Source organism: Sorex fumeus, unplaced genomic scaffold, assembly GCF_029834395.1.
Source record: "Sorex fumeus unplaced genomic scaffold, SorFum_2.1 ptg000042l, whole genome shotgun sequence".
In the NCBI taxonomy this organism is placed as follows: domain Eukaryota; kingdom Metazoa; phylum Chordata; class Mammalia; order Eulipotyphla; family Soricidae; genus Sorex; species Sorex fumeus.
This window is the reverse complement of record NW_026606099.1, coordinates 4,501,565-4,525,958: the sequence shown is the minus strand read 5'-3', so window position 1 is coordinate 4,525,958 and position 24,394 is coordinate 4,501,565. Positions and strand designations below refer to the sequence as shown.

Sequence of the window (24,394 nt, the reverse complement as noted above, 5' to 3'; positions counted from 1 at the left end):
CCCCCGCCCGGGCTCGCGCTCCGGCCCCGGGGAAGCGCTGCGGCAGCCGCTGCCATGGCGACGGGTCTCGCGAGAAGCGCCGCCCGGCGCCCCGCCGCTCTCGCGCGATCGGGAGGCGGGACGTCGCTGGCCTGGGGGTGGGGGCGCGCCGCGCAGCTCCTGTCGCCGTCGCGGCTTCCGGTGCGAGGTGGAGGGGCGGCAGGAGGGAGCCGGGGAGCGGGGCCGGGGGAGCAGCCGGAGCGGCGTGGGCTGGGGGAGCCGGCGGGCGCCGAGCGGGAGCCGAGCGGAGCCCGAGCGGGAGGAGGCGACGGCCGCGGCGGCGGAGCTGGGAGCGGGGACAGGTGAGGGCCGCGGGGAAGGCGGGGCCCGGAGGACGGGCCGGGCCGAGAGGCCGGGACCCCCGCTCGATCGGCCGGCGGCGGCGCGCCCGCCCGCTCCGAGCGCGCCGAGGGGGCGCCGGGCCGGCCCCGCTCCTGCCCCCGCGCTTGAAGGACGCGGATCTGGGGGGGGGGGGCGCCCGGCGAGGCGTCCTCTGCCGCGCCCGGGGGCGACCCCAGGCCCCGCGCGGTCCGCCGGGCCCGCGGATCGGGCTTCGGAGGGGCCGGGTCGGGGAGCGGGTCCGGGGGCGCGGGGGCGGCGCGGCGGAGCCGTTTCGGGGCTCCTTTTCCTGTTTCAGGGCTAGAGAAAACGGCTTTTTTTTTCCCCTGCTCCTTTCCCCTCTGCCTCTGGAACTGGAGATCGGAGACGGGGGGGAAATAATAATAAAAAAAAAAGGCTGGCAGAGGCGAGCCCGTCATCTGCCCCCGCCTTGGGGCGGGGGTGCGTGGGGGGAGCCGTCAGGGCGGTCGGAGGGTGCGCCCTCTGCTCTAGGGAGGCTGCAGGGAGGGCAGGGGTCGGCAGGTGGGGGCAGGGGCGAGGAGGCCGGCGGGGGAGGGGGCGCCGGGCTGGCTGGGGGGGGGGGGAGAGAGAGAGAGAGAGGGAGGGAGAGGGAGGGAGAGGGAGAGGTGGTGCTTTCCTCCCCCAGGCGCAGCGGGGGCGGTCTCGAGAGGAGGGCGCATCTCGTCGCTGACTCTGAGTTCGTGTCTTCCAATCCGCTCTCTTTCTTTAGGAAGTACCAGGATTCCCGGAACAGAAAATGGAGCCTTTGCTTACACCAGTGCTTGAGGGACCGAGGGGGAGGTGGCGTGCCCCTTAGCGAGCAGAGTCGGTAGTGGCTGCTTTCCGAGGGAGTGCCCCTCCTCGCTTGATTTGTGTCCCTGCCGCTCTCCCGACCTTGCCCAGAGGAGCTTTCTGTGGTCCGGAGTGAGAAGACAGAGCGAGGTTACCCCAGTGGGAGGAAGAAGGGTAACTGGAAACCTGCCTGCTGCTGTCGAGTGGCTCGCCCCTGGTCCGTGCATGAAAGTTTTATGGGCAGGAGAGCTGCTGCTGGCGTCTGATTGCGTGGCCCCCGCGACGGGGCAGAGTCTGCAGGCAGCCTTCCCTCTCCCGGATCTGGTGGTGACACTCTTTGCTGCCATTTTGTCTTGAGCTTCTGGGGTCATTTTGTCCATTTGCTGGGACTGGCTGTGGCTCAGTGGGCTGCACGTTCGACCCGAGTTTGAGTAGCTGTATCTGTGAAAGCTCCTTCGGAGAGACGGAACCAGATGAGATCACCTTTTCCCAGATTGAATCGTTGGACTTGGATGTAGATGGACCCAGTGTATCACATTCACCTGTGTCCTTTCTCCCTGCATAGAATTATTGGCTTGCATGATCAGATTTTTCTGTTGCTTTTCCAAAGAATCTAGTTCTCTTTGAGTGCCAGAATTCGATGTCACTCGTATGTCCCACATTGCCCGTGCACAGAGTAGGCACTCGTAGTTGAATACAGGCTGTGAATGGTTAGAATTCAAAACTCTTCTAACCGCAGTGTAAAGAAAAAAGGCAGCAGGATGGTGTGTGACAGCAAGGACTAGAGACAGTCTTTTTTTAATTTAATTTTTACAAAGCAGTTCACAGATGCCATTGGGCTACACTAGCACGCGACAGGGACAAATGGAGACGTTACTGGTGCCCGCTCGAGCAAATCAACGACTAACGGGAAGTTAAGTGATTAAGTGAAAGCAGTTCACAACTGGAGATACTCTTAAGCCTCTGTAATTAAAAGGTCTTGATTTCTCCACTTTCCTAAGGCGCACAGAACTGGAATGAATAACGGAAACTAAGATCTTGAGAGGCTGTCGCAGTAGTAGTAGGGCACTTGCCTTACATGAGAGTCTTCTGAGCCTGCCAGGAGTGATCCCTGAGCACAGCCAGAAGTAAGCCAGCAGTAAGCTCTGAGCAAGCTGGATGTAGCCCCCCAAAAAAATGGAGACAGAGAAATATTATTACAACACAATTTTGTTGTTCGTTTGTTTTTGGTCCACTCTGTCCTTGTGCTGTGTTCTGGATCACTGCAGACCACAGGACACCAAAATGGGTGCTGGGGATCAAACCTGGATCAGGCACATGTAAGGTAAACACCTTCCCCACTCTGTTACGTCTCCACCGACACAGCCTTTATCTGAAATTCTAGGCCTCCTGTTTCGCCAGTGTAGTCACGGGGCTCTTTCCATTCGATGTTAAGTCTTTCAGAATGTCTGCATTTGGGATCCTGCAGATTACAAGGAGGTACCGGAGTATGTCTGTGGTGACTGGCACAACTGGTGCCAGTGACTGGTAGCTGCTATTATCATAGCTAATGCAAGCATAACGGAGACCGCAGTAGGCTGAAAAGAGTGAAAGTGAGTTGGTGCTCATGAAGGGTTGGATTGTGTGTGTTGATCTTTACTAGTCTCTCTTCTAAGGAGTCATGGTAAGAGGAAATGGACTCAGAGGTTAGTGGGTGGGATTTGTGGGAGGAACTTCTTCAAAACTAGGCTTATTTGGGTGAGATAGCAGTAGCTCAAGGGTCAGAGATCATGAGAGAGGCCCGCTTTGATTCCCCTTGCTTTATTCTTCACTCCCCTCCCCCCACTCCCAGGACCGTGGCCGGGAGTACTAGGCCCTGAGCACTCAAGAGTGTGGCTCAGTCCCCTCCCCCCATACCCAGTTGAATCAAAATCTGTCTCACGTTTTATATATAGTTTGTGTGAAGCAAAACTTTATTTTAAATATTTACTTTTATTTTTTAAACCATACCTGGCTTTGTGCTCAGGGATCACTCCTGGTAGAGATCAGGGGACTGTGTGGGATGCTAGGGATGAAATCTGGGTTTCCCATAATAATAAAGGCCCTCCCGTTGATCATCGATTTGCTCGAGCGGGCCCAGTAACGTCTCCATTGGAGACTTTGTTGTTACTGTGTCTGGCATATCGAATACTCTCGTTAGCTTGCCGGGCTCTCTGAGAGGGGCGGAGGAATCGAACTCGGGTTGGCCATGTTGGCTATGTGCAAGGCAGACGCCCTACCCGCTGTGCTATCGCTCCAGCCCAATAATATACCGTAGGCACCGCTGGGATTCGAACCCAGGATCTCCTGTTTACTAGACAGGCGCTTTAACCAGCTAAGCCACGGCGCCGGGTTTCCCATGTGGAAGGCAAGTGTTGTACTATCTTTCCTTTACGAAATGAGCTTTTTGTTTGTTTGGTTTGGTTTTTAGAACACACCTGGCGGTGCTCAGGGGTTCCTCCTGGCTTTGCACTCACGAATTACTCCTGGTGGTGCTTTGGAATCTCTATGGGATGTCAGGGATTGAACCCAAGCCAGCCATATGCAAGGCAAATGCCCCACCTGCTCTGCTGTCCTACCTGCTATACTGTCACCCTGACCCAAATACCCTTTTTTGTTTGGGACTATACCTGGTGGTACTCAGGGCTTACTCTTGGCACTGCACTCAGGGATCACTCCTGGCAGGCCTGGGGGATCATATGGGGTGCTGGGGATTGAACCCAGGTCAGCCACATGCAAGGCAACCACCTTACCTGCAGTATTATCTCTCAGACACCCCCACAAAATGGTTTTTATTGAAAGAAATTATAGAAGTCTGAGGGGAGAGAGAGAGGCATACATGTTCGAGAGAACACGGGTTTCTCTAGAAAGAAAAAAGCCTCATGATAATTTTAATGGTATGATTTTGGCAAAATTGTACTTAATTTTCTTCATTCCTATCTTACTGAAGAGTATGATGATGATAATTCCTCCTTTGTGGCATTGTCATGAAAATTAAATGGCACAACACATGCAAAGCACCAAGTATTATACAAAGCACATAAATAAGCCCCAAATAAATATCTTACTAATACCCGGGCAAGCCTCCCATGGCGTATTTGATTTGCCAAAAACAGTAATGATAACAGGTCTCATTCCCCTGCCCCTGAAAGAGCCTCCAGTCCTTGGGAAAGAGAGTAAGGAGAGGCTGCTGAAATCTCAGGCTGGGAGGAATAGAGATGTTACTGGCGCCCGCTCGAGTAAATGAACTATGGGATGGCAGTGATACAGTGAGTGAGTTTCATCATAGTAATTTTTTTAAAAAAGATCTTTAAGTTTAATCAGTACATTTTCTCTTGGGAGGTTTTTTTTTTTTTTAATTTTCATTAGTGAAACACCATGAGGTACAGTTGTAGACTTACAGATTTTTGTGCTTGGGTTTCAGTTATACAAGGATCGAGTACCCATCCCTCCACCAGTAAAAAATATGGAACGCTTCACGAATTTGCGTGTCCTCCTTGCGCAGGGGCCATGCTAATCTTCTCTGTATTGTTCCAATTTTAGTATATGTGCTGCCGAAGCGAGCACCATCATAGTAATCTTAATACGAGCACTAGGAATGTCTTAATGGAGAGAGGTTTTTATTTATTTCTGGTTTTGGTTTTTATTTATTTTGGAGTAACCCAGTGATGCTCAGGGGTTACTCGGAGCTCTGTAATTGGGAGTCAGTCGTGACAGTGCTTGGAGAACCATCTGAGATGCCGAGGATCGAATCCAGATCAGCCTCTGCTGGCCCCAGAGAGAGGTTTTGAAAAGAACAGTTTGCCACCTGAGGCGTCTGTGTAGAAGGCGATTATTACCATGATTTTCTGTTCTGTAGGCTTCTGAGCAGTGAAGTCTTTTTTCAGCATCAGCCTCACAGAAGCAGCTCCTGCTGTCTGAGTGGGAGTGAAGCTGGAGCAAGGCTGAACCATCCACTTGGATACAGTGTTAGGACATGGGGGCTTAAGAACTGTATTCGTGCTCGAAGATCAGTGACGCAGATGACAGGCGGCTCTTACCCCCCAACCTCTGTTGGGGATTTAGATTCCTGGGCTCCTTTATTTAGGTCTTGGTCAGTATTTCAACGTCCCCTATTTTCATTTCCTGGACCAAGCTCTCTTTGTTTGTTATGCCTGGTACTGTACTCTGGAGTTACTCCTGGCAGTGATCACAGGACCCTTTGTGGTACGGAGATGGTCAGGCCTGTTAGTTGTCTCTCCGATACCTAGGCTGGGCTCTTTGGTTAATCAGAGCTTCTTGAAATGTTTGCTTCTGATTGTTTCAGAATGTACTGTATTAAGGCCAGACTTGTAAGATGAGTCTAGAATTTTGTCTATTTTCTCTCCTGAAATTTGTTGCAATATAGGTAGGGTACTGATAGGTAGTGCCAAAAACTGAAAGCTTTATAAAAATAAAAAGACATGGGGAGCACTTGGAAATGCACAAAAGTATGGGAGCTTTCTATCATAAGCTGGGAAAGAAAGAACCGAGGCCAGGATTTTGTGAATGTGCTAGAGCTTTGTCATGGACTTCTGCCGAGAGTTTGCTGCATCAAATGGATCAGGAAAGAAATGGCTGGAGGTTTTGTGGATCCACTGATATCCAGTGTTCTGAAGAAAGGTGAGATGACTTGGTCCTTGGTGTGGCAGATCTCATGAACCCTTTGGACTCCTAACTGATGAGAGCCTGGCATGACGCTTCTTTTATGAGCTTACATAGGAGAGTGTCAAAGTTGAATTTTTTTTTTTTTGCTCCTGGGATAGGTAGGGGGCTGTGCACACCTGGCGGTGTTCAGGGCTTACTTCTGCCTCTAAGCTGAGGGATCTCTCTTGGCTGTGCTTAGGGGACTATACAGTGTATTAAGGATTGAATCTGGGTTAGCACATGCAAGGCAAATGCCCTACCCACTGTACTATTACTGCTCTGGTCCCAAACCTGAATGTTTATTTTTTATTTTATTTTATTTTTTGCTTTTTTGGGTCACACCCAGCGATGCACAGGGCTTGCTCCTGGTTCATACACTCAGAAATTACCCCTGGCCGTGCTTGGGGGACCATATGGGATGCTGGGAATCAAACCCGGGTTGGGCCGCATGCTAGGCAAACGCCCTACCCACTGCGCTATCGCTCCAGCCCCAAACCTGAATGTTTAAATGACATCATGATTTAGAATACAGTGGTTTTGTCTTAAACAAACCCTCCTTGTCTATCCCCCGCCCCCCCCCACACACACTGTGATGATGATCAGGGCTTACTCCTGGATCTGCACTTCGGGATCATTCCTGGCAGTGCTCAGGGCACCATGTGGGGTTCCAGGGATTGAACCCAGGTTGGCCATGTGCCAGGAAAGCACTGTACCCTAATACCATTGCTCCATTCTCCCAACTCCTCTTTTTTTGTGTGTAAAAAGCCCCATCTCGTTTGAAGTGTAAAACGTAAAACAGAAGTGGAACTGCCTCTGCAGGTAGGTGTGAGTAGGAGGCACACTAAGATCTCATGTGGTTCTCCCTACCCCCAGGAGCCCCAGATCCTATCGAATGAGCCCTTGGGCTCTAGAAAACAGCAGAGACAAGCAAGGGCCGGGGCTCTCCTGGAGAGTACTGTCTTCTGCAGGCTCACAAATATGGCCACTTTGAGTCCATCCGTGCTCCTCAGAAGCGTATCAGTCAGATAGGGTTTGCTCCTGGGATCTGATGACATACGCCATGAATAAAGCATGGTCCCTTTTGCAATGGGCTCAGAGTAAGGACTTCCTCACTTTTCCCCCTTCATGGCAAGCAAAGAAAATGGTAGCAGACGTATCCACTTGCAACCTGAGATGACTGACCTAAGAGCTCTAGCCACCCTATGCTCATCAGTACAGAAGGGATCAGTATCCAGCTGACCTATAATGAAGTAAGGCAGTTATTCGGGAAGTTCCAGCTTTGAAAAGTAAAACATGACTGAAGTGAACTGTGATGAGTCCTGGAGTAGAAGTGTGTGTGAGGTGCTAGGGGATCCTGCTGGGTTCTTGAGCAGGGCTTTTTTTTTTTTTGAGGGAGGAGCACACCTGTCCGTGCTCAGGGTCACTTCTCGAAGTGCTTGAACCACGATCAACCACATAGAAGGCATTATCCCCTCCCTTCCCTATATTCTTGCTAGCTCCCATATATGGGGCTCTTAGTGGTCAAGGTGGGCAGTTCCTGACTTTCATTTCTTCAGGCTGCCTGCCTCTCCAAATCATGTCTTTCTGTTTTCTCTGTTCACTGGCAGTACCTTGGTCTGCACAGGGGTCCAGATTTGGAGGGGCAGCACACAAAGGTTATTTTTTAAGATTTTATACCAACTACCATTTTAATTTCAGTGATTTGGTGGTTTTATTTGCTTGTTGGGGGGCTCTTCCTGGCAATGTTCAGGAGTTACTCCTGGCTCTGCACTCAAGAATGACTCCTGCCTGCTCAGGGGACCATATGGGATACTGGGGATAGAACTTGGGTCAGCTGCGTGCAAGGCGATGTACTTTCCCGATGTACTTTCGCTCCAGCCTCGAAATGTTAGCGATTTTGCAATTAGGAAAGTACAGTGTTTTGAAAGGCTCAGGCTCTATACGTGGGCTTTGAAGCAATCTTGCAGTACCAACCATTCAGTGTCAGGCGGTGGAGCAGTTGTAAACTGATCAGAGTCTAAGAATAAGGTAAACTGGAAGCTTTTGTTTATTATTTATTTTACTTTATTTAATAAAGTAAATAACTTTATTGTGTGTTTAGGGTTTTTTGTTATTATTTTTTTTGGGGGTCACACCTGGCAGTACTCTTTGCTTACTCTTGGCCGTTCTTTGACCCTACATGGTGCCAGGATCAAACCTGACTCTTTCTTTTTTTTTTTTTTTTTTTGGCTACCCCAGCAGAACAGAGGGCTTCGTGGTGCTGAGGTTGAAACCCGAGGCTATGTGCATACAGTGTGAGTGTGCTTCATGCTAGTGAACTGTACAGTTGAAAATGGTGAAAACAGGGATGCTTGCTTTGCCAAGAGCGATCCCTGTGCATCCCTGGGTGTGACACAAAACTCACCCAAAGTAAAGTTAAAATGGGACCAGGAAGATAGCTCGGAGGACTGTCGCATGTGCTTTGCATGCAGGGTTCCATCCTGAGCATCTCATGCTCTCCAGGTATTGAGTTGTGAGGTAGGAAGAAAGGAGGAAGGAAAGGCTAAAGGGAAGGAGGGAGGAAATTTTATGCAGCTTTCATCAGGTGAAGGAATAGAATACTTTTTTTTTTAAATCAACCAACTTTACAGTGTTAAGAACCTAAGTTTTCTCCATTTCTTTGTTATTTTTTGCTTTTTTGGGTCACACCTGGCGATGCACAGGGGTTACTCCTGGCTCTGCACTCGGGAATTATTCCTGGCGGTGCTCAGGGAACCATATGGGATGCTGGGAATCGAACCCGGGTTGGCCGCGTGCAGGGCAAACGCCCTACTGGCTGTGCTATCGCTCCAGCCCCTTTGTTTGACATCCTAGAGTTGTCTGTCCCTTCTTAGCCTTAAGAATATTCCAGGGCCTGGGACTGGAAAGATAGAGTGTGTAGGTCGCTTGCCTTGCACCTAGCTCATCCAGGTTTGATCCCCAGTGCTTCGTATGGTCCTTTGAGTTGCAGGAGTGATCCCTGAGTACAGAGCCAGGATTAAGCACTGAGCACCACTGGGTGTGCTCCCCAAACAATTCCAGCATTACATCCTTTCAAATCAGCATCCAGACACAAAAGAACGTTGCTTTGTCTTTAAAAACAATTTTTTAAAAAATAAATTTTTGGTTTTGTTTCTGGATCACTCTTAGCTTTGCTCAGGGCTTACTCCTCGCTCTGTGTTCAGGGAACACATGTGGAATTGCTCAAAGGTTTAGACATTGTGCTGGGGATGGAATCCTGGTTGACTGCTGGCAAAGCAAGCACTTTGTATGCTCTCTGGCCCCAGTGTGTCCTCTTTTTATTATTATTATTTATTATCATTATTATTATTTTGCTTTTGGGGTCATACCTTGTATTGCAAAGGGTTTACTCCTGGCTCATGCACTCAGGAATTACTCCTGGCAGTGCCCAGGGGACCATATGGGATGCTGGGAATAGAACCCGGGTCAACCACGTGCAAGGCAAAGACCCTACCTGCTGTGCTATCACTCCAGCCCCTGTCCTCTTTTTAAGATTGCTAAAAATTTTTGTAGGGGCTCCCATCAGACCCCTGGTGTATACTATTAGTATACCATTCATGATTGTCACAACAGTGGACGGAATTCTTCACCCCCCCAACCCTTAAATAGAACAGTTTCTTTTCTTTTCTTTTCTTTTTTTTTTTTGCTTTGTGGGTCACACCTAGCGATGCGCAGGGGTTACTCCTGGCTCTGCACTCAGGAGTTACTCCTGGTGGTCCTCAGGGGACCATATGGGATGCTGGGAATCGAACCCGGGTCGGCCGCGTGCAAGGAAAACGCCCCACTCTCCAGTCCCCAAATTTTCCTTTTTTCTGTTTTTCTTTTTTGGGTCACACCCAGCGATATACAGGGGTTACTCAGGAATCACTCCTGGCGGTGCTCGGGGGACCATATGGGATGCTGGGAATCGAACCCTGGTTGGTTGCATGCAAAGTAAATGTCCTATCCGCTGTGCTATTGCTCCAGCCTTTAAATAGAACAGCTTCATACCTAGAACTGGGAAGAGTATCTGACATCTTCCACCCAAACACCTGAAAATTAGCGGTCCTGGTTTTTTGGTTTGTGTGGGAGTCGGGTGTGGCCACACCCAGTGTTGCTCAGGGCTTACTCCTGGCTCTGCACTCAGGAATTACTCCTGGCAGGCTTGGAGGAACATATTGGATGTGGGGGGTCAAACCCAGGTCAGCCTCGTGCAAAGCAAGCACCCTATCCACTGTACTACTGATTTGGCCCCTGTTTTTTTTTATTTTCCCTTTTCCTTAAAAATAGACACTCGGAGGCATTACAGGGCCAGGAATCAACTCAGAACCTTGCGCATGTTCTCTTCCTGGCCCTAGTGTTTTGTCAGAGGAAAGGTGAAGAGTGAGTGTTGAGTAGGCTGCCAGTAACTGCTGCCATTATGCCCAGCATGATTTCTCTCTGGTTCCAGTTAGCATCTACACAGATGGTTACCAATACCCAGACTATTCCGAGTATCCTTCCCTTAGCCTCTCAAAGTCAGTAGTCCGAAAACATCAGCATCACTTCCAGATTTGTTCCTCTGGTATTTCCTTTCTGGTAAAATTGTCAACAAATTGCTCAGACCTGAGAAAATCTAGGCGTCATCTTTGACTCTTGTACTCTTTTAATATAATTGACCATTGAATCCTTTGAATTCTACTATTTAGGTGTTTTAAATACATCCTCTCTCTCTGCTATCACCTGCAGTTAAGAACTTTTGATTTCTCACATGTATTATCTGTATCTCTTAAGAGGTCTCTTTGCCTCCCTAATTTATGCCCTAAACTGCCAGAATAGTTTTCATAAAGCACACACCTGGTCACAGACTCAGAATGGCTTTTGTTTTTCTGTTTTTGAACCACACCAAGCTATGCATGGGGTTATTCCTGGCTCTGCACTCGGGAATTACTCCTGGTAATTGGGGGACCATATGGGATGCCGGGAATTGAACCTGGATTTGGCGGTGTACAGGGCAAACATTCTATCCGCTTTACTGTCACAGCCCCCTGAAGAGTGGCTTTTTTTTCTTTTTGAGATAGTACATATTACAAGAGTTTGAGTCTATGATAAATCAAGATACTGTTGTTATGCTTAGCATTACTGATTATAAAAAGTCCTAAAGGCTGGGGCTGAAGCGATACTACAGTGGGTAGGATGTTTGCCTTGCATGCAGCTGACCCAGGTTCAATCCCATATGGTCCCCTGAGCACTGCCAGGAGTAATTCCGAGTGCAGAGCCAGGAGTAATTTCTGAACATTGTTGGGTGTGACCCAAAAAGAAAAAAACAAAGTGCTAAAGGCTTTGTTTTGATTTTTCAAGAAAATACATATTTCAAACTCATGGTCCATTAAGATCCTCAACATCTTTTTATTAAAAAATGATAGATTTGATTGAGGCTGGAGCAAGTTCACAGTGGGTAGGGCGTTTGCCTTGCATGCTGCCGACCCGGGTTCAATTCTCAGCATCCCATATTGTCCCCCTAGCACTGCCAGGAGTAATTTCTGAGTGCATGATCCAGGAGTTAATCCCTTTGCCTTACCGGGTATGACCCAAAAAGCAAAAAAAAAAAAAAAAGAAAAGAAAAACTATACAGATTTGAAATGTTCATGGTAAATCTATCAATACTGAGCAAGAATGTAAACAGTTGTTCTGTAAGTGAGAGGACATTGCAGTCTTATTAATTTTGGTGGCACCTTCTCAACCACATTTGATCTTCGGGATCTTCTTCCTGAAATACGGTAGGAACAGTATTGCTTTATCCATCAGGACAGTAATCGGAAGAAAAATAGCTGTGTAAAAGATGGAGGTGTGCACCATATAAATAACTTCCCATCTATCCATTTATTCTAGACAAAAAGTGTATGTATTGTGCGAACAATAAGGGTAACAATCCATGAATCACTCTGAAAATAGTCAAATTTCTTCATGTCATTGATTCGCTCACAGATAAGTGTCACAGCTAAAAGCCAATAATGCAAATGCCATAATCCAGAGATAGATAGATTTCCATTCTCCAAACATCATCCTCAATCCAGGCATTTTCTCTTTTGTTGAACCTGTGTATGTGCCCAGGTTGACAGCATGGATCTGTAGGATCACCTTATTGGCTAGGACAAACTAAATTGCATGCAGTATGGCAAAGGAAGCTGAGAAGCCCACTTTGCACCACTTAAGAAATTAAACTTTGTTGAGGACCAAGGTTGGAAGTCTAGAAAAATATTGTTGATGGGATGTGACGTAAGGGTAAATGACCTCTCTCACTAGAGTATAAATGAATGTCAGGCTGAAACAGCAGCAGGTTTTGTTTCATTTTGTTTTTGGGCCACACCTGACATTCCAGGGTTACTTCTGTTTCTCCACTCATTAATCACTCCTGGCAGTGCTGAGGAAACAGTATGTATTGGCTGCTGGAGATAAAATCCGAGTCGACCGAGTATAAGGCAAGCACCTTACCTCCTGCACTGTCACTCAGGCCCAACACTTTCCAAGTGGTTAGCACCACCTTGGAAAGAAGTCTTGTTGAAGCACTCATATCAAAGTTTGTTCCTCGTCTAAAACCACAACATGCTGGAATCTCCTGAATCTTTATTCGAAGAATCGTCATCTAAAGTTCTAGACTTCGTCTCCCAATGTTCTTGGTTTGTGATGTTTTGTTTGCTCTCCTTGGGTTCTGTAAAGTAGTGTGAATTCAGCCACCCTTTCCCTGGCATGATCTGACTCTAAGTCCTACTTGCAACAGATGCCCCGATCTAGAGAGACAATGGATTTTTAACTCTTTTTATGATTCTCTTTTGGGCCACACTTAACTGGTGCTCAGGCGTTATTCCTGGCTCTGTGCTCAGGAAGACTCTCTTACTCATGGCAGACTCGGGGAACTAAACAGAGTGCCAGGGATTGAGCCCGGTCATACATGTGCAAGGCGAGCACCCTCACTCTTCGTTATTTAACCCATGCTTATCTTTTCAGCCTCAGTCAGCTATCTCCTCTTTGTACCTGACTTGGCTAATAAAAAAGTAGTATCCTTAACTTGTCTTTATATGTCCATGCTGTTTCTTCTCCATTCCCTCTTTATTATCTGTTGCTTCCTAGTCTTCCTTCAGTTGTCTGCTCAAGGGAAGACCTGACAGTCTTTTCTAGGCATCCCCCTTTACCCTCAGATCTGAGCTGCCCTAGCTCTCTCTGTCTCCGAATATCCTGCGCTCTACACTGTTTTGTTACTTTTAGCTTCCCATTGACGTGAGTTTCATGAAGGTGAAAGCTGTCTGCCTTCCCCTCTCTATCCCCGAGTCAGTGTGGCTTGGGCACTGTACCCGGATGCCAATCAGTGGTTGGTGCTAAGGATTGAACCCAGGGCTCCTACATTCAAAACATGTGCTTCATCCCCTTGAAATATGTCTCCAGTCCCAAGAAGTGTTTGATGAATGGATGGACGCTGATATCAGAAAGTGTTCCTTGGCTTTGGGAAATCCTTGAACCCAGAAGAAGTCATTGAGATACTGATGCAAGAGTTTTAGTGTGCTGATGACAGTGCTCTTGAGACAAAAACTTGGACCATTTACAGAGGTCACAGGCCAGCTGCACTAAGGAGACTCAATACAGGCAGACCCTTTAAATTGGATTGATTTGCTCCATGGGTTGTGCTAAAAATAGTGTTTCTATAGTGATAGCTCAGTTTAGGTTTACGGGGGGAGGCGGGGACAAAGCTGCTTTCTGTGCACTCTCTGGCAGCAGGTCTGAAGGGACTCTCGACTCACGCAGCATGGAGAGGAGGCCGTGGCACTAGCCTGGAGTCTTCTCCGAGGTGTCTCAGGACACGTGCCTCCATCGCTGAAATTGGTAGGGAGCAGACTGGGCCGTGACTCTCGGCACTACCTGGGGAGTGAGAAAGGCACAACCTTGCAGGCAGCACAAACCAAAGTGCCGAGTAGCAGTTGTAGCAGATCGTGCCCCTCAGCAGATGGGACGCAGTGAGTAGTTCTTTGGGGCAGTTGGTCAGACGGTGAGCTTGTCCCACAGAGTCACTAACATGTCTTTAGAGCTCCTATCACTATCTTTTCCATGAATGACTTTTTAGAAAAGTAAGTGCTACATCCAGAGTTCTTGGGAGTACCTGGCAGTGCTTGGTCCGATGCGTGGGCCTGATAGTCCAGTACTGGGGCAGAGGACCAGGGCCTCGCTAGATGGCACTTGGGATACACTGTACTGAGAATCAAACTCAGGTCTTTGTACGCTGAGCCATGTCCCTGACGTTGATAACAAATTTTATGACTCTAAAATAGATATCTAGGGGCTAGAGAGATAGCACAGCGGGTAGGGCATTTGCCTTGCACGCGACCGACCTGGGTTCGATTCCCAGCATCCCATATGGTCCCCTGAGCACTGCCAGGAATAACTCCTGAGTGCAGAGCCAGGAGTAATCCCCGTGCATCGCCAGGTGTGACCCAAAAAGAAGCAAAAAATAAAAATAAAATAGATATTTAGCATATTATTCTTTTTTTTTGTTTTCGGCTACACCAGACAGTGCTCAGGGCTTACTCCTGATCAGGGATCATCACACATGCTGCTCTGGAGACCATATGTGGTGGCTGGGATTGAAACTGGGTTAGTGTGTGCAAGGCAAGTGCCCCACCTGCTCTGCTATCCCTTGTTCCAGGGATATTGTCTTGAGATACCAACTTTAGTTCTTTTTTTTTTGTGGGGGGGAGGTTTGGCCCACACCTGACCATGGTCAGGTTCTGCCTCTGGCTTCATGCTCAGGGGTCACCATGGTGCTGCTGAGGGACCATGTGTCATGTACAAGGCAAGCACCTTAATCCCTGTACTGTCTCTCCTGTCCACTTTAGATTTAGATTTTTGGTTTCTGCCAACCATGGAGTTTACCCTACTGACATCTGAGTTCCATCGTGGGATTTTCACTATCACTGTCACTGTCCTCCCGTTCTTCGTCTATTTTCTCGAGCGGGCCCAGTAACATCTCCATTGTGACAATTGTTACTGTGTTTGGCATATCAAATACGTCACGGGTAGCTTGCCAGGCTCTGCCGTGAGGGCGAGATACTCTCAGTAGCTTGCCAGGCTCTCCGAGCGGGGCGGAGGAATCGAACTTGGGTCGGCCATGTTGGCTGCATGCAAGGCAAACGCCCTACCTGCTATGCTATCGCTCCAGCCCATCTGGGATTGAAAGAGAGTAATTACTGGCTATATTGTATATTAGGAAACATTCCAAGGAATCTAGGATCAAACTGTGTTTTTTTTTTTCTTTTTGGGTCACAGTTGGATTGCTCAGGGTTATTCCTTGCTCTGCATTTAGGAATTAACTCCTGGTGGTCCTTGGGGGACCATATGGAATGCTGGGGATCAAACCTGGGTCTGCTGCGTGCAAGACAAACACTGTCCCCACTGTAATTGCTCTGGCCCCAGGATCAAATCATGTTACAGATAGTAGCACTGTAGCATGTTGCTCAGTGGGCACCAGTAACATTTTACAACAAATTGTGAAACTAGTTGTTACTGTTTCTGGCATATCAGATATGTCACGGGGAGCTTGCCAGGCTTTGCTGTGCAGGCGAGGTACTCCGGGTAGCTTGCCAGGCTCTCCAAGAGGCATGGAGGAATTGAACCTGGGTCAGCCTCATGCAAGGCAGATGCCTTGCCCGCTTTGCTATCACTCCAGCCCGTTACAGATGGTATTATTTAAAAAAATACTTATCTTTCATTTTTTAATTTTTCATTAGTGAATCGCTGTGTGGTGCAGTTACAGAGTTACAAACTTTCATGCTTGCATTTCAGTCATACAATGGTCAAGTACCCATCCTTCCACCAGTGCCCATTTTCTACCACCAATGGTTTCAGCATCCCTCTGACCACCCCCACCCCATCCCCTCCACCCCACCTCGCCTCTGTGGCAGGGCATTCCCTTTTGTTCTCTCTCTTCTTTTGGGTGTAGTGGTTTGCAGTAGAGGTATTAAGTGTCTATCATGTTTGGTCTATAGTCTACTTTCTGCATCTCCCATCCCGAGTGGGCCCTCCTAGCACCCTTTACTTGGTGGTCCCTTCTCTGTCTGTGCTGCCTTTTCCCCCAGCATGCGAGGTCATTTACTTTTTGCTTTCTCGGTTACAACAGCGATGCTCCGGTTACTCCTGGCTCTGCACTCAGGAATTGCTCCTGGCAGTGCTTGGGGAAGTACGTGGGAAGTGGGGGATCAAACCTAGGTTGGCTGCATGCAAGGCAAAACACTCTACCCACTGTACTACTGCTCCGGCCCTACAGATTGTATTAAAGAGGAATCACGGGGCTGCAGAGATAGTGCAGTAGGAAGGGTATTTGCTTTGCCTGTGGCTAAACCGGGTTGATCCCTGGCACTCTGTACGATCTGCTGGACCCACCAGGAGTGACCCCCTGAGCTGAGAGCTAGCAGTGAGGCCACTAAAAAACACACAGTTATGCTCTATATTTGAAGGCCTTGACATTTCATCAGTTATCTATCAGTCCCATAGGGTATGGGAAGAAAACATTTCCCCAGTTTTAATCTGCGGTTCATATTACGATGTTTCCAAACCTGTCTCGGGGTCAGATATGTGTGAGAAATGGCCAAGAATTGCCAGGCTATCTAGGCACCTCTCTGTGTTACACAGATACCAAGTATTTGCTTGAGGGCAGAGTGGTGTGAGGCCGTCCTTAGATGAGGCTTTAATCTCCTAGTGTGCTTGGTAGCGGGCCAGAGACAGTACAGCCAGTAGGATGCTTGCCGTGCAATCCCCAGCCCCCTGTAAAGGACTGAACTAAGGGGGCTTGGCACGAGGGCTGAGAACAGAGTGAAATTGGGGCCACAGTGAATGTACAGACATGAAAGGAGAATGCTCCACACGGTAGTTAATTCAGGGCCTTTATTAACTGCCATGATGTGACGTGTCAGTAAGAAATAAGTGTGACCCTGGGATCAGTGGCTCTTTTTGTTTTTTTGAGGGGCCTTACCTGGTAGTAATTTTCGAGCTATTTCTGGTGGTATCGTCTCAGGAATCACTCCCGGTGGTGCCTGGAGGGGCCATACATAGTGTCAGAATTAAACTGGGCTTGTTCAGTTTGATACCCGGGCAAGACAAGCACCTTAGTCACAGTACTATCTCGCTAGCTCCCAGGGTCAGCTTTTGAACAGGATTCGCCTGATAGAAGGATAGTGTGAAGCCAAATTAAGGATAGTGTGGTTGCGTGTTCTGGACAATGGATATTTTCAGCCACTGATGTGCTCACATTTGATAATCATTTAACTAGCAATAGTTCAGTCATAAAGAATGTCAAGATAAATGAATGTGTCTTGAATTCATACCACATGTTATGCCACTCAGAACAGGCCAAAGCCTATCTAACCTTTAGAGCAAAGCATTGTCTGGGACTGAAGGGGGGAACACTTGGGTAAGAGAGAAGAAAAAGAGACTAGAAAAGCAGAGGAAGATTACCTTCCTGGAGGTCATGGTAGTAGAACAGGAAGTCTAACTGCTGCAGATGGCCAAGCTCGGTGGCATCTGCGTTTCATAGCGTGGCTCGTATGATATCCTCTTATTACTGCCTCAGGGATCTTGGGAATCTGCTTGGGTGGGTTGAGGGAGGGTGGTAGCAGGCGCCTTGGCTGCTCTGGAGTCCTACAGTTGAGGCAGGCCCTCTCCCGGAGTGTGTTCCCTCCAGGTTGCGGGCAGGGCTCATCAGGGGAGCCTATCAGGTGCATCACACCTGGCCCATTGGCGGGATTCTAGGGAGGCCTTTGAAGATGAAACACTCCATAAGCTTTCATTGTTTCTGGTTTCTTCTTCTTCTTCTTTTTTTTTTTAAACTAGTACTTTGGTCTCCAGGGGCTGTTGATCTGGCTCCTTTGTACTAGTGTGGAGTTTTCTGCAAACTGAGTTTTTTTGGAGGGAAAAAAAAAACCCAACAAACTAACCTCCAACCTCTTTTAGATTGTAAATAAGATTCTTCATCCACCTTTTACAGTTTGGTTTGGGTGCACTGTGCCTTGACCTGTTCCTTTGCCTGCTAAGAGTTGGCGTGCGTGCGTGTGTGTGTGTTTCTGTGTCTGTCTACCAGACTCTATACAGAATGCCAGCTGCTGGCATATGGTGATTGCTGAGTAAGCTACCCACTGACGCATGTCTCCTGCAGGCACAGAGAACTGGCTGGTACGGGGGATTCTGAACCCCCATTTTATTGTTTCAGAGATGCCTTTTTTGGTTGTCTCATACCATGGAGAAAGAAGAGAGATTGAACGATTCTTATCTTGGCCGTTGGGGCAGCTTGTAGACGTTTTGTCCCTACATTCACAGTGGTGCTCTCTGTTCCCTTTATTCTTTCAGCAGGCTTTAGTGTGTGGTAAGTGTCCCTTGAGGTGCTGCTAGTGGGGTCAGTAGAAGTAGCTGAGAGTGCGTTTAGTTTTTCACCTCCTGTGTGCCAGGCACTGGCCGAGCTCCCAGGAACACAGCCGTGAACGAATTAGGTAAGGAGGTGACATTTATAGTAGGATACAGAAAATAATATAGCAAGGAATGAATATGTAATGTGTCAGGTGGTATTAAGTGCTATGAAGAATACAGGTGGAATAAATGGGGCGGGGGGGGGAGAAAATGAAGTCCTAGGTGGATAGAAGACCTCTGATGAGGTGATCTAAAAAGGAAGTGAGAGAATGAGTTATGGTGGCTATTTGCAAGTAGAGCTTTCCTTCCCAGCAGACTAAGTAGCAAGTATAAACAGCAAATACTCTTTTTCTTTTCTTCCTTTTTAATTAAATGATTAATTTTTTGTTTGCTTGTTTTTGGCCCATACCCGGCAGTGCTCCGGGGTTATTCCTGGCTCTGCACTAAGGAATTATTCCTGGTGGTGCTCAAGGAACCCTGGGATGCTAGGGATGGAATCCAGCGAATGCCCTACCCACTCTGCTGTCTCTTCTGCCCCTGACTACTCTTTCCTTGAGGTGGGAAAGGGCTGGAGAATAAACATCAAGCAAGGGAGAGTGGAAGAGATCCGATGGGTGAGGATGAGGCTAACCTCTCACGCCTCACCTCCCAACTGGGGGCGCTGCGGAATGGGCAGCCGGAACTTGAATGCCGACGTTGCAGAATAGAGGGTCGGTCTCTTAGGACTGCTGCTCTCTTGTCTCTTCCTTTTTCATGTTGTTGTGTGCAGAAGGAAGGTGGGATTGCAGTCTACGAAGGGAGGACACAGTCACTTGCTTCGAATAGAGAGCATAAACCTTGGGAACTTGGCAAGCCCCAACTTTGTCAGGAGTCACAGAGAGCCGCCACTCATTCCACTCTGTCCTCTCCTCCCCTTTCCAGAAACCTCAGGGTAAGGAGAGGCATGAATGATCGTGTGCCTTGGGTAACAGTGTCACAACGGAAGGGACTTTAGAAATCATCTTGTTCAACCTCCACCAGTGACAGGTGCTGCAGTACACAGGAGCAGTAACTTCCCAGAGCTGCCTAGGTCAGTTACTGGCAGAGCTCGGGTTCCGAGTGATCGTATCTTTGTCTGTGCTCCCAAAGGCTCGAGTGGTGTCTGGCTGGGCCTTCAGCTTCCTCTCTCCTCAGGCTGTCAGTTTGTCGGGAGTGAATGCGACTCGGGACTTGAGCAGACCCCACGGAACCGGGCAAGCAGATGAGTGAATGCATTTATTTCTCTTTGTCTAGGATCAAGTCCTCTTGACCAGGGACCAGGCCCAAACCAGACTGCTGGTGCCCCCTCTTGGGCTCTGCTGTCCTCGGAAAGCAGCTGGAATCATGGGGAATATCTTTGGAAACCTTCTCAAGAGCCTGATTGGGAAGAAGGAGATGCGCATCCTGATGGTGGGCCTGGACGCTGCAGGAAAGACCACCATCCTCTACAAGCTGAAACTGGGGGAGATCGTCACCACCATACCCACCATCGGTAAGCGTACAGATTGGATGCAGGTTTCCATGCCGACAGTGACCTGTTCCTGGATGCAACTCCCGTCCCCGCTCACCCCCGCCCCCCGCCCCCCTAACCTGGCCTCTTCTCCCCAGGCAAGTCCATACAGCTTGTGGGCTTCAGGGAAGCTTGGTTCCTTACCAGCAGGTGCTGGGCAGCCGTTTGCCCGCCAGTTCTCTCTGAGGCGGGAACTTCCGCAGCCTGGCACTCAGCAGCTGCCTGCAGGCACTGAGCTGGTTTGTTCTCTGTTGTTTGGAGAGCAGGTGAAGGGCTTTGATGTTCCTGCCAGAGGTGTGGAATTGCTTCATTGCAGATCCTCGGTGGCCCCGGTCCTGGTTAGACCTGCCTGCGGGAGTGAGTCTGGCCTTGCAGCTGGGTCTGCGGCGCATCACCCACAGCTGGCTCCGCGCTCGGGGCTCTAGGAACGTAGCTCACGTCTTTGTCTTCTGCCTCGCTGCCCTGCCGCACCGAGGCGCTGCGTAGTCGGGACAGAGCCGGTTCTGCCTGGGTGGGAGAGCTGAAGACAGAGTGATGGGAAAGGTGGCCTCACGTTACCCGGCCCCTCTGTCCCTTCTGTTGGTCACAGGCCCCCTAAACACTTCTCTTGGGCTTGTTTTCTGGGCTTTAGGCCACTGGGCCAAGTAATACCAGACCTAACGCATGACATTTCCTTTCTTTTTTTTTTTTTCTTTTTGGCTTTTTGGGTCCCAGCTGGCAATGCTCAGGGGTTACTCCTGGCTCTGCGCTCAGGAATTACCCCTGGAGGTACTCGGGGACCATATGGGATGCTGGGAATCGAACCTGGGTCAGCCACGAGCAAGGCAAACGCTCTGCCTGCTGTACTGTCGCTCTAGCCCCTGACATTTCTTTTTCTTGCTGGGCTCATGCCCAAGCTGGGGGCAGCGGGAACAGACCCCCTGGGACATCACTTGCAGGCCTTGTGTTTGAGACCAAATGGCTATCGTGTTTTGTTTGTTTTCCCAAAGGTTTCAATGTGGAGACAGTGGAATACAAGAACATAAGCTTCACGGTTTGGGATGTGGGTGGCCAGGACAAGATTCGACCTCTCTGGAGACACTACTTCCAGAACACACAAGGTAGAGATGTTCTGGACTAAAGTGGGGTGAGTGAGTGTTAGCCAAGAGTGACTCCTGGTCTGAGCAGCTGCGCCTTTCCCTGCTGACTGAAACTCCCAAGAAAAAGGAGAGGGAGAAAATGCCTGGAGGGGAAGGGGGGGCTGGCTTTTGGAGTGGGGACGGGGTCCCTCTGTGGCCCACGCACAGCCCATGTTCTGCCTCCCCAGGTTTGATCTTCGTGGTTGACAGCAATGACCGGGAGCGAGTGAATGAGGCCCGGGAGGAGCTGATGCGGATGCTGGCCGAGGACGAGCTCCGGGACGCTGTGCTCCTTGTCTTCGCAAACAAGCAGGTGATCCCCGCTCGGGCTCCGAGAGAGGGCCTCGAGGCGCACCGCCGGGGAGCTCAGTTCTGGAAGCGAGGGGAATGTTGGCTTCCTCACGCTCATCTAGTCTCCCACCTGGGCCTTGGTTTTCATTTATTTAAAAACATATTGGGAGGAGGGGCTGGAGAGATAGCACAGCGGGTAGGGCGTTTGTCTTGCAAGCATCCGACCCAGGTTCGATTCCCAGCGTCCCATAGGGTCCCCTGAGCACTGCCAGGAGTGATTCCTGAGTGCAGAGCCAGGAGGAAGCCCTGTGCATCGCCTGGTGTGACCCCCCCCCCCAAAAATATATATATATATACGCATTGCACTCCCCATGGTCCTTGAGGGACCGTATCAGGTGCCGGGGATCAAACCCAGGTTGGTCGCGTGCAAGGCCAGCGCCTTACCTGCTGTCCTGTCGCTCTGGCCCCCTCCCACCCTGGCTTTTATTAGTCACGTTTCCTCGGGGCTTGGTAAAGGAGGCCTGTCACCTCGAGCCCCTCCTTTACGGTCCTCCTTACAGTGAACCCCCTCGTTCCCACAGCCAGACATGTCTGCTGGCTGCTCAGTCTGAGGCCCCTCGCTCCCACCCCACAGCTTCCATACTTCCATATTTAGTTTCTGGCCCCCTGGTGGAGTGAGTGGCCTCTAATGCCTTGGGTCCCGGATCGTGGCGCCTCTGAATCCAGCAGTCTCCTTAGGGGACAGTCCCCCACGCAGAGCAGCTCCTTAGGCGACTGTCCTGAGGAAGAGAGGCGAATCCAACACCTTCGGTCGAGGGGCACTCGAGAGATCTTCAAAAGTTCCTGACCCTCCTTTTCGTGTGTGTTTCCCTCATGCTCCAGGACTTGCCCAACGCGATGAATGCCGCGGAGATCACGGACAAGTTGGGCCTGCATTCCCTGCGTCACCGCAACTGGTACATCCAGGCCACCTGTGCCACCAGCGGGGACGGGCTGTATGAAGGCCTGGACTGGCTGGCCAATCAGCTCAAGAACAAGAAGTGAGAGCCAGGCAGCCCCGCCCGAGTGCCCCGCCCGCCCCCATATCTCCTGTCCCCCTGCCCCCGCCCTGCCCCTTCCTCCTGGTGCCAGTGTGGCCAGGGCCCTGGGTATCATGTCCGCATGCCCACCAAGAGCCTTGCCTCCCCGCCCCTTCCTCTGTCCGCCGACATGGCCAGTCCCTAACTGCTGTCCTAATGATGAATCATTCCAGTTGACTGGATTTCAAACAAAAAATAAGGTTGTTATGGTTTCATGGGGTGACCTCCTCCCCCGATGCTCCTGGGGGTGGGATTGGGTGGGGTCGGTTCTCTCTGTTCGCTTCGTTTGGCTCTGGCTCTCGAGTCTCTTCCTCTCCTCTGCCTGTGTTCCTCTACTTGGCCACCTTCTCCCTGTTCTTCGTGGAAATTGCACGGGCCTCTCTGTGCGTGCATGTGTGCGCGTGTTTCTACGTGTAGAGAGACATTCGGGGGCCAGGGAGAAGAGGGGAGGGGTGGAGTGGCGCTCGCTGCCCACTCCTGCTTGTCGTCTATCCCTCCGTGTCGGTGTAAAGGGAAGAAGGTGCAGGAAGGCCCCCGAGCGTTGCCCTGGCTCCTCTCTTCCTTGCAGGTGGGTCTTCTGGGTTATAGGCCAGACGGTGGGCTTTCCACGACCATCTTTCTCTAACCCCTCTCTCCATCCTGCTTAGGGCAGGGGCTGGCATTTATCTCAGATGACTGTTTCCAAGGAGATGCCATTCTGCCCTGGCTTACTAGTGGGAGGGAGAGAGGAACCCACTCACTCTTACAGCCCAGAGTGTTCAGCTGATCCTCCCCCACAAATCCTTAGATTTGTTCCTCAGGAATTGGAGGCGGAGGCGAGGATGACAAGACCGTGGTGTGTGTTGGGACCCAGGGCACTGGAGAGAGGGCCTCGGGTTTTTCATCTCCATCCTCTTTGGTTTTAGAAGGCACTGCCTCCCCTCCCTCCCCGTCTGACCTTGGAATTGTTCTTTGGCAGAAGTTTCCTTCATCCCAGTGGTCTGTATGCCCGACCTGACCAAGGCTGGTTTAGTGGGGTTGGGGTGGCATGCAGACCTAACACCTGTTCCCTGTTCTCTGGCTCTGCTCTTTCCCAGTTCAGGGTGTTGTGAAGGATGAAAATGTTCTTGTTTCCAGGTCCTCGGATCATCCTGCTGTCCTGCCCCCTCTCTCTCCATCCCGCAGTGTCCTCCTGTCTTCTTTACCCCTTCCATAAGTGGATCTGGGGCCTGGAGTGTAGGAAATTTAATGCTGAAGTGGTTGTTGGTGCTGGTGGGATGCGGTGGTTTTCAGGGTCCTCTCACGAGTCCGTAGTTGTTCAGAAGCTGCTGCTATGCGCCTCTCTGTCTCCAGGGGGCGCTGTCCCCGAGGTCCTGGCCTGGGTCCTGGCTGAACGCGGTTTCTGTGAAGCCGCCGCTTTTCTCTGGGCTCCTGTGTGTGCTGGCTGCGCCTGAGCTCCAAGCAGAGCCCGTCACCTTTCTGCTCAAGTCAAGGCCCGGACTCCTACAGTGGGACTGAGGGATCGCTGCCCCGGAGGGCTGTCCCCAGCCCTGTCCCGTCCACCCTGCCCAGACTGAAAGAGGTTTCAGGGCTGTCTCCTTCAGTGCCAGTTCCTTAGTGATGTACTGCCCAGGTTGCAGGTGTGTGTGTGTGTGTGTCTGCGTGTGTGTGCGTGTGTGTCTGTCTGTGTCTGTGTCTGTGTGTCTGGATGTGTGCGTGTGCTTGGCGGCGGGGGGAGGGAGTGGCTGGGGAGAGGGGTACTGCAGCTTCAGTTTCATTCTAAAATGTGTTCACTCAGATGCTTCCCTCCACACTTTTTTTCCTGCCTGTCTCCATTTCCTGTTTTTTTTTTATCCCCAGCTCCTGTTGCTCCTCCTTCGCTGAACGCTCTCCTTTGCCTTCAGCCGCATTCACTGCTGTTGCTCTTTGTCTTTTCTTTCCTGGCATTTTTGTTTTAGCTCCGTCGGACTCCCTCCCTACCCGAACCCCCCCCCCCCCCCCCCCCCCCCCCCCCCAGTTTTACAGCGTTGTGGTTGGTGAGGATTTTGACTCCTTAGGTGTCAGTCCCAAATAGGCTTTAATTAGCTCGGCCCCACCTGCGTGTC

At 50.2% G+C, this 24,394-nt stretch overlaps 1 protein-coding gene, 2 non-coding genes and 1 pseudogene across 3 annotated transcripts; 1 reads left to right on the top strand and 3 right to left on the bottom strand.

The window, feature by feature from the left end:
- Positions 1–217: 217 nt before the first annotated feature.
- On the top strand, positions 218–22,509 carry ARF3 (ADP ribosylation factor 3). The gene is made up of 5 exons (XM_056120143.1): positions 218–341; positions 19,567–19,804; positions 20,812–20,922; positions 21,129–21,253; positions 22,114–22,509. Exons 2-5 carry the CDS (start codon positions 19,657–19,659, stop codon positions 22,273–22,275), a joined length of 546 nt encoding a protein of 181 aa, XP_055976118.1. The 5' UTR covers positions 218–341; positions 19,567–19,656; the 3' UTR covers positions 22,276–22,509.
- On the bottom strand, positions 3,465–3,538 carry TRNAT-AGU (transfer RNA threonine (anticodon AGU)). Its single transcript has one exon. It is a non-coding gene; the product is annotated as a tRNA-Thr (tRNA).
- LOC130029366 (U6 spliceosomal RNA) lies at positions 4,649–4,755 on the bottom strand. The gene has a single exon (XR_008793319.1). It is a non-coding gene; the product is annotated as a U6 spliceosomal RNA (small nuclear RNA).
- LOC130029115 (metalloreductase STEAP1-like) lies at positions 11,497–14,618 on the bottom strand (annotated as a pseudogene).
- Positions 22,510–24,394: the final 1,885 nt, after the last annotated feature.

Bases quoted from the DNA above. Each gene is read 5' to 3' on its own strand.
- ARF3 (XM_056120143.1), top strand. From the start codon at position 19,657: ATGGGGAATATCTTTGGAAACCTTCTCAAGAGCCTGATTGGGAAGAAG. The intron at 20,923-21,128 runs GTAGAGATGTTC...CTGCCTCCCCAG, and splicing joins CTACTTCCAGAACACACAAG to GTTTGATCTTCGTGGTTGAC. The intron at 21,254-22,113 runs GTGATCCCCGCT...CTCATGCTCCAG, and splicing joins TTGTCTTCGCAAACAAGCAG to GACTTGCCCAACGCGATGAA.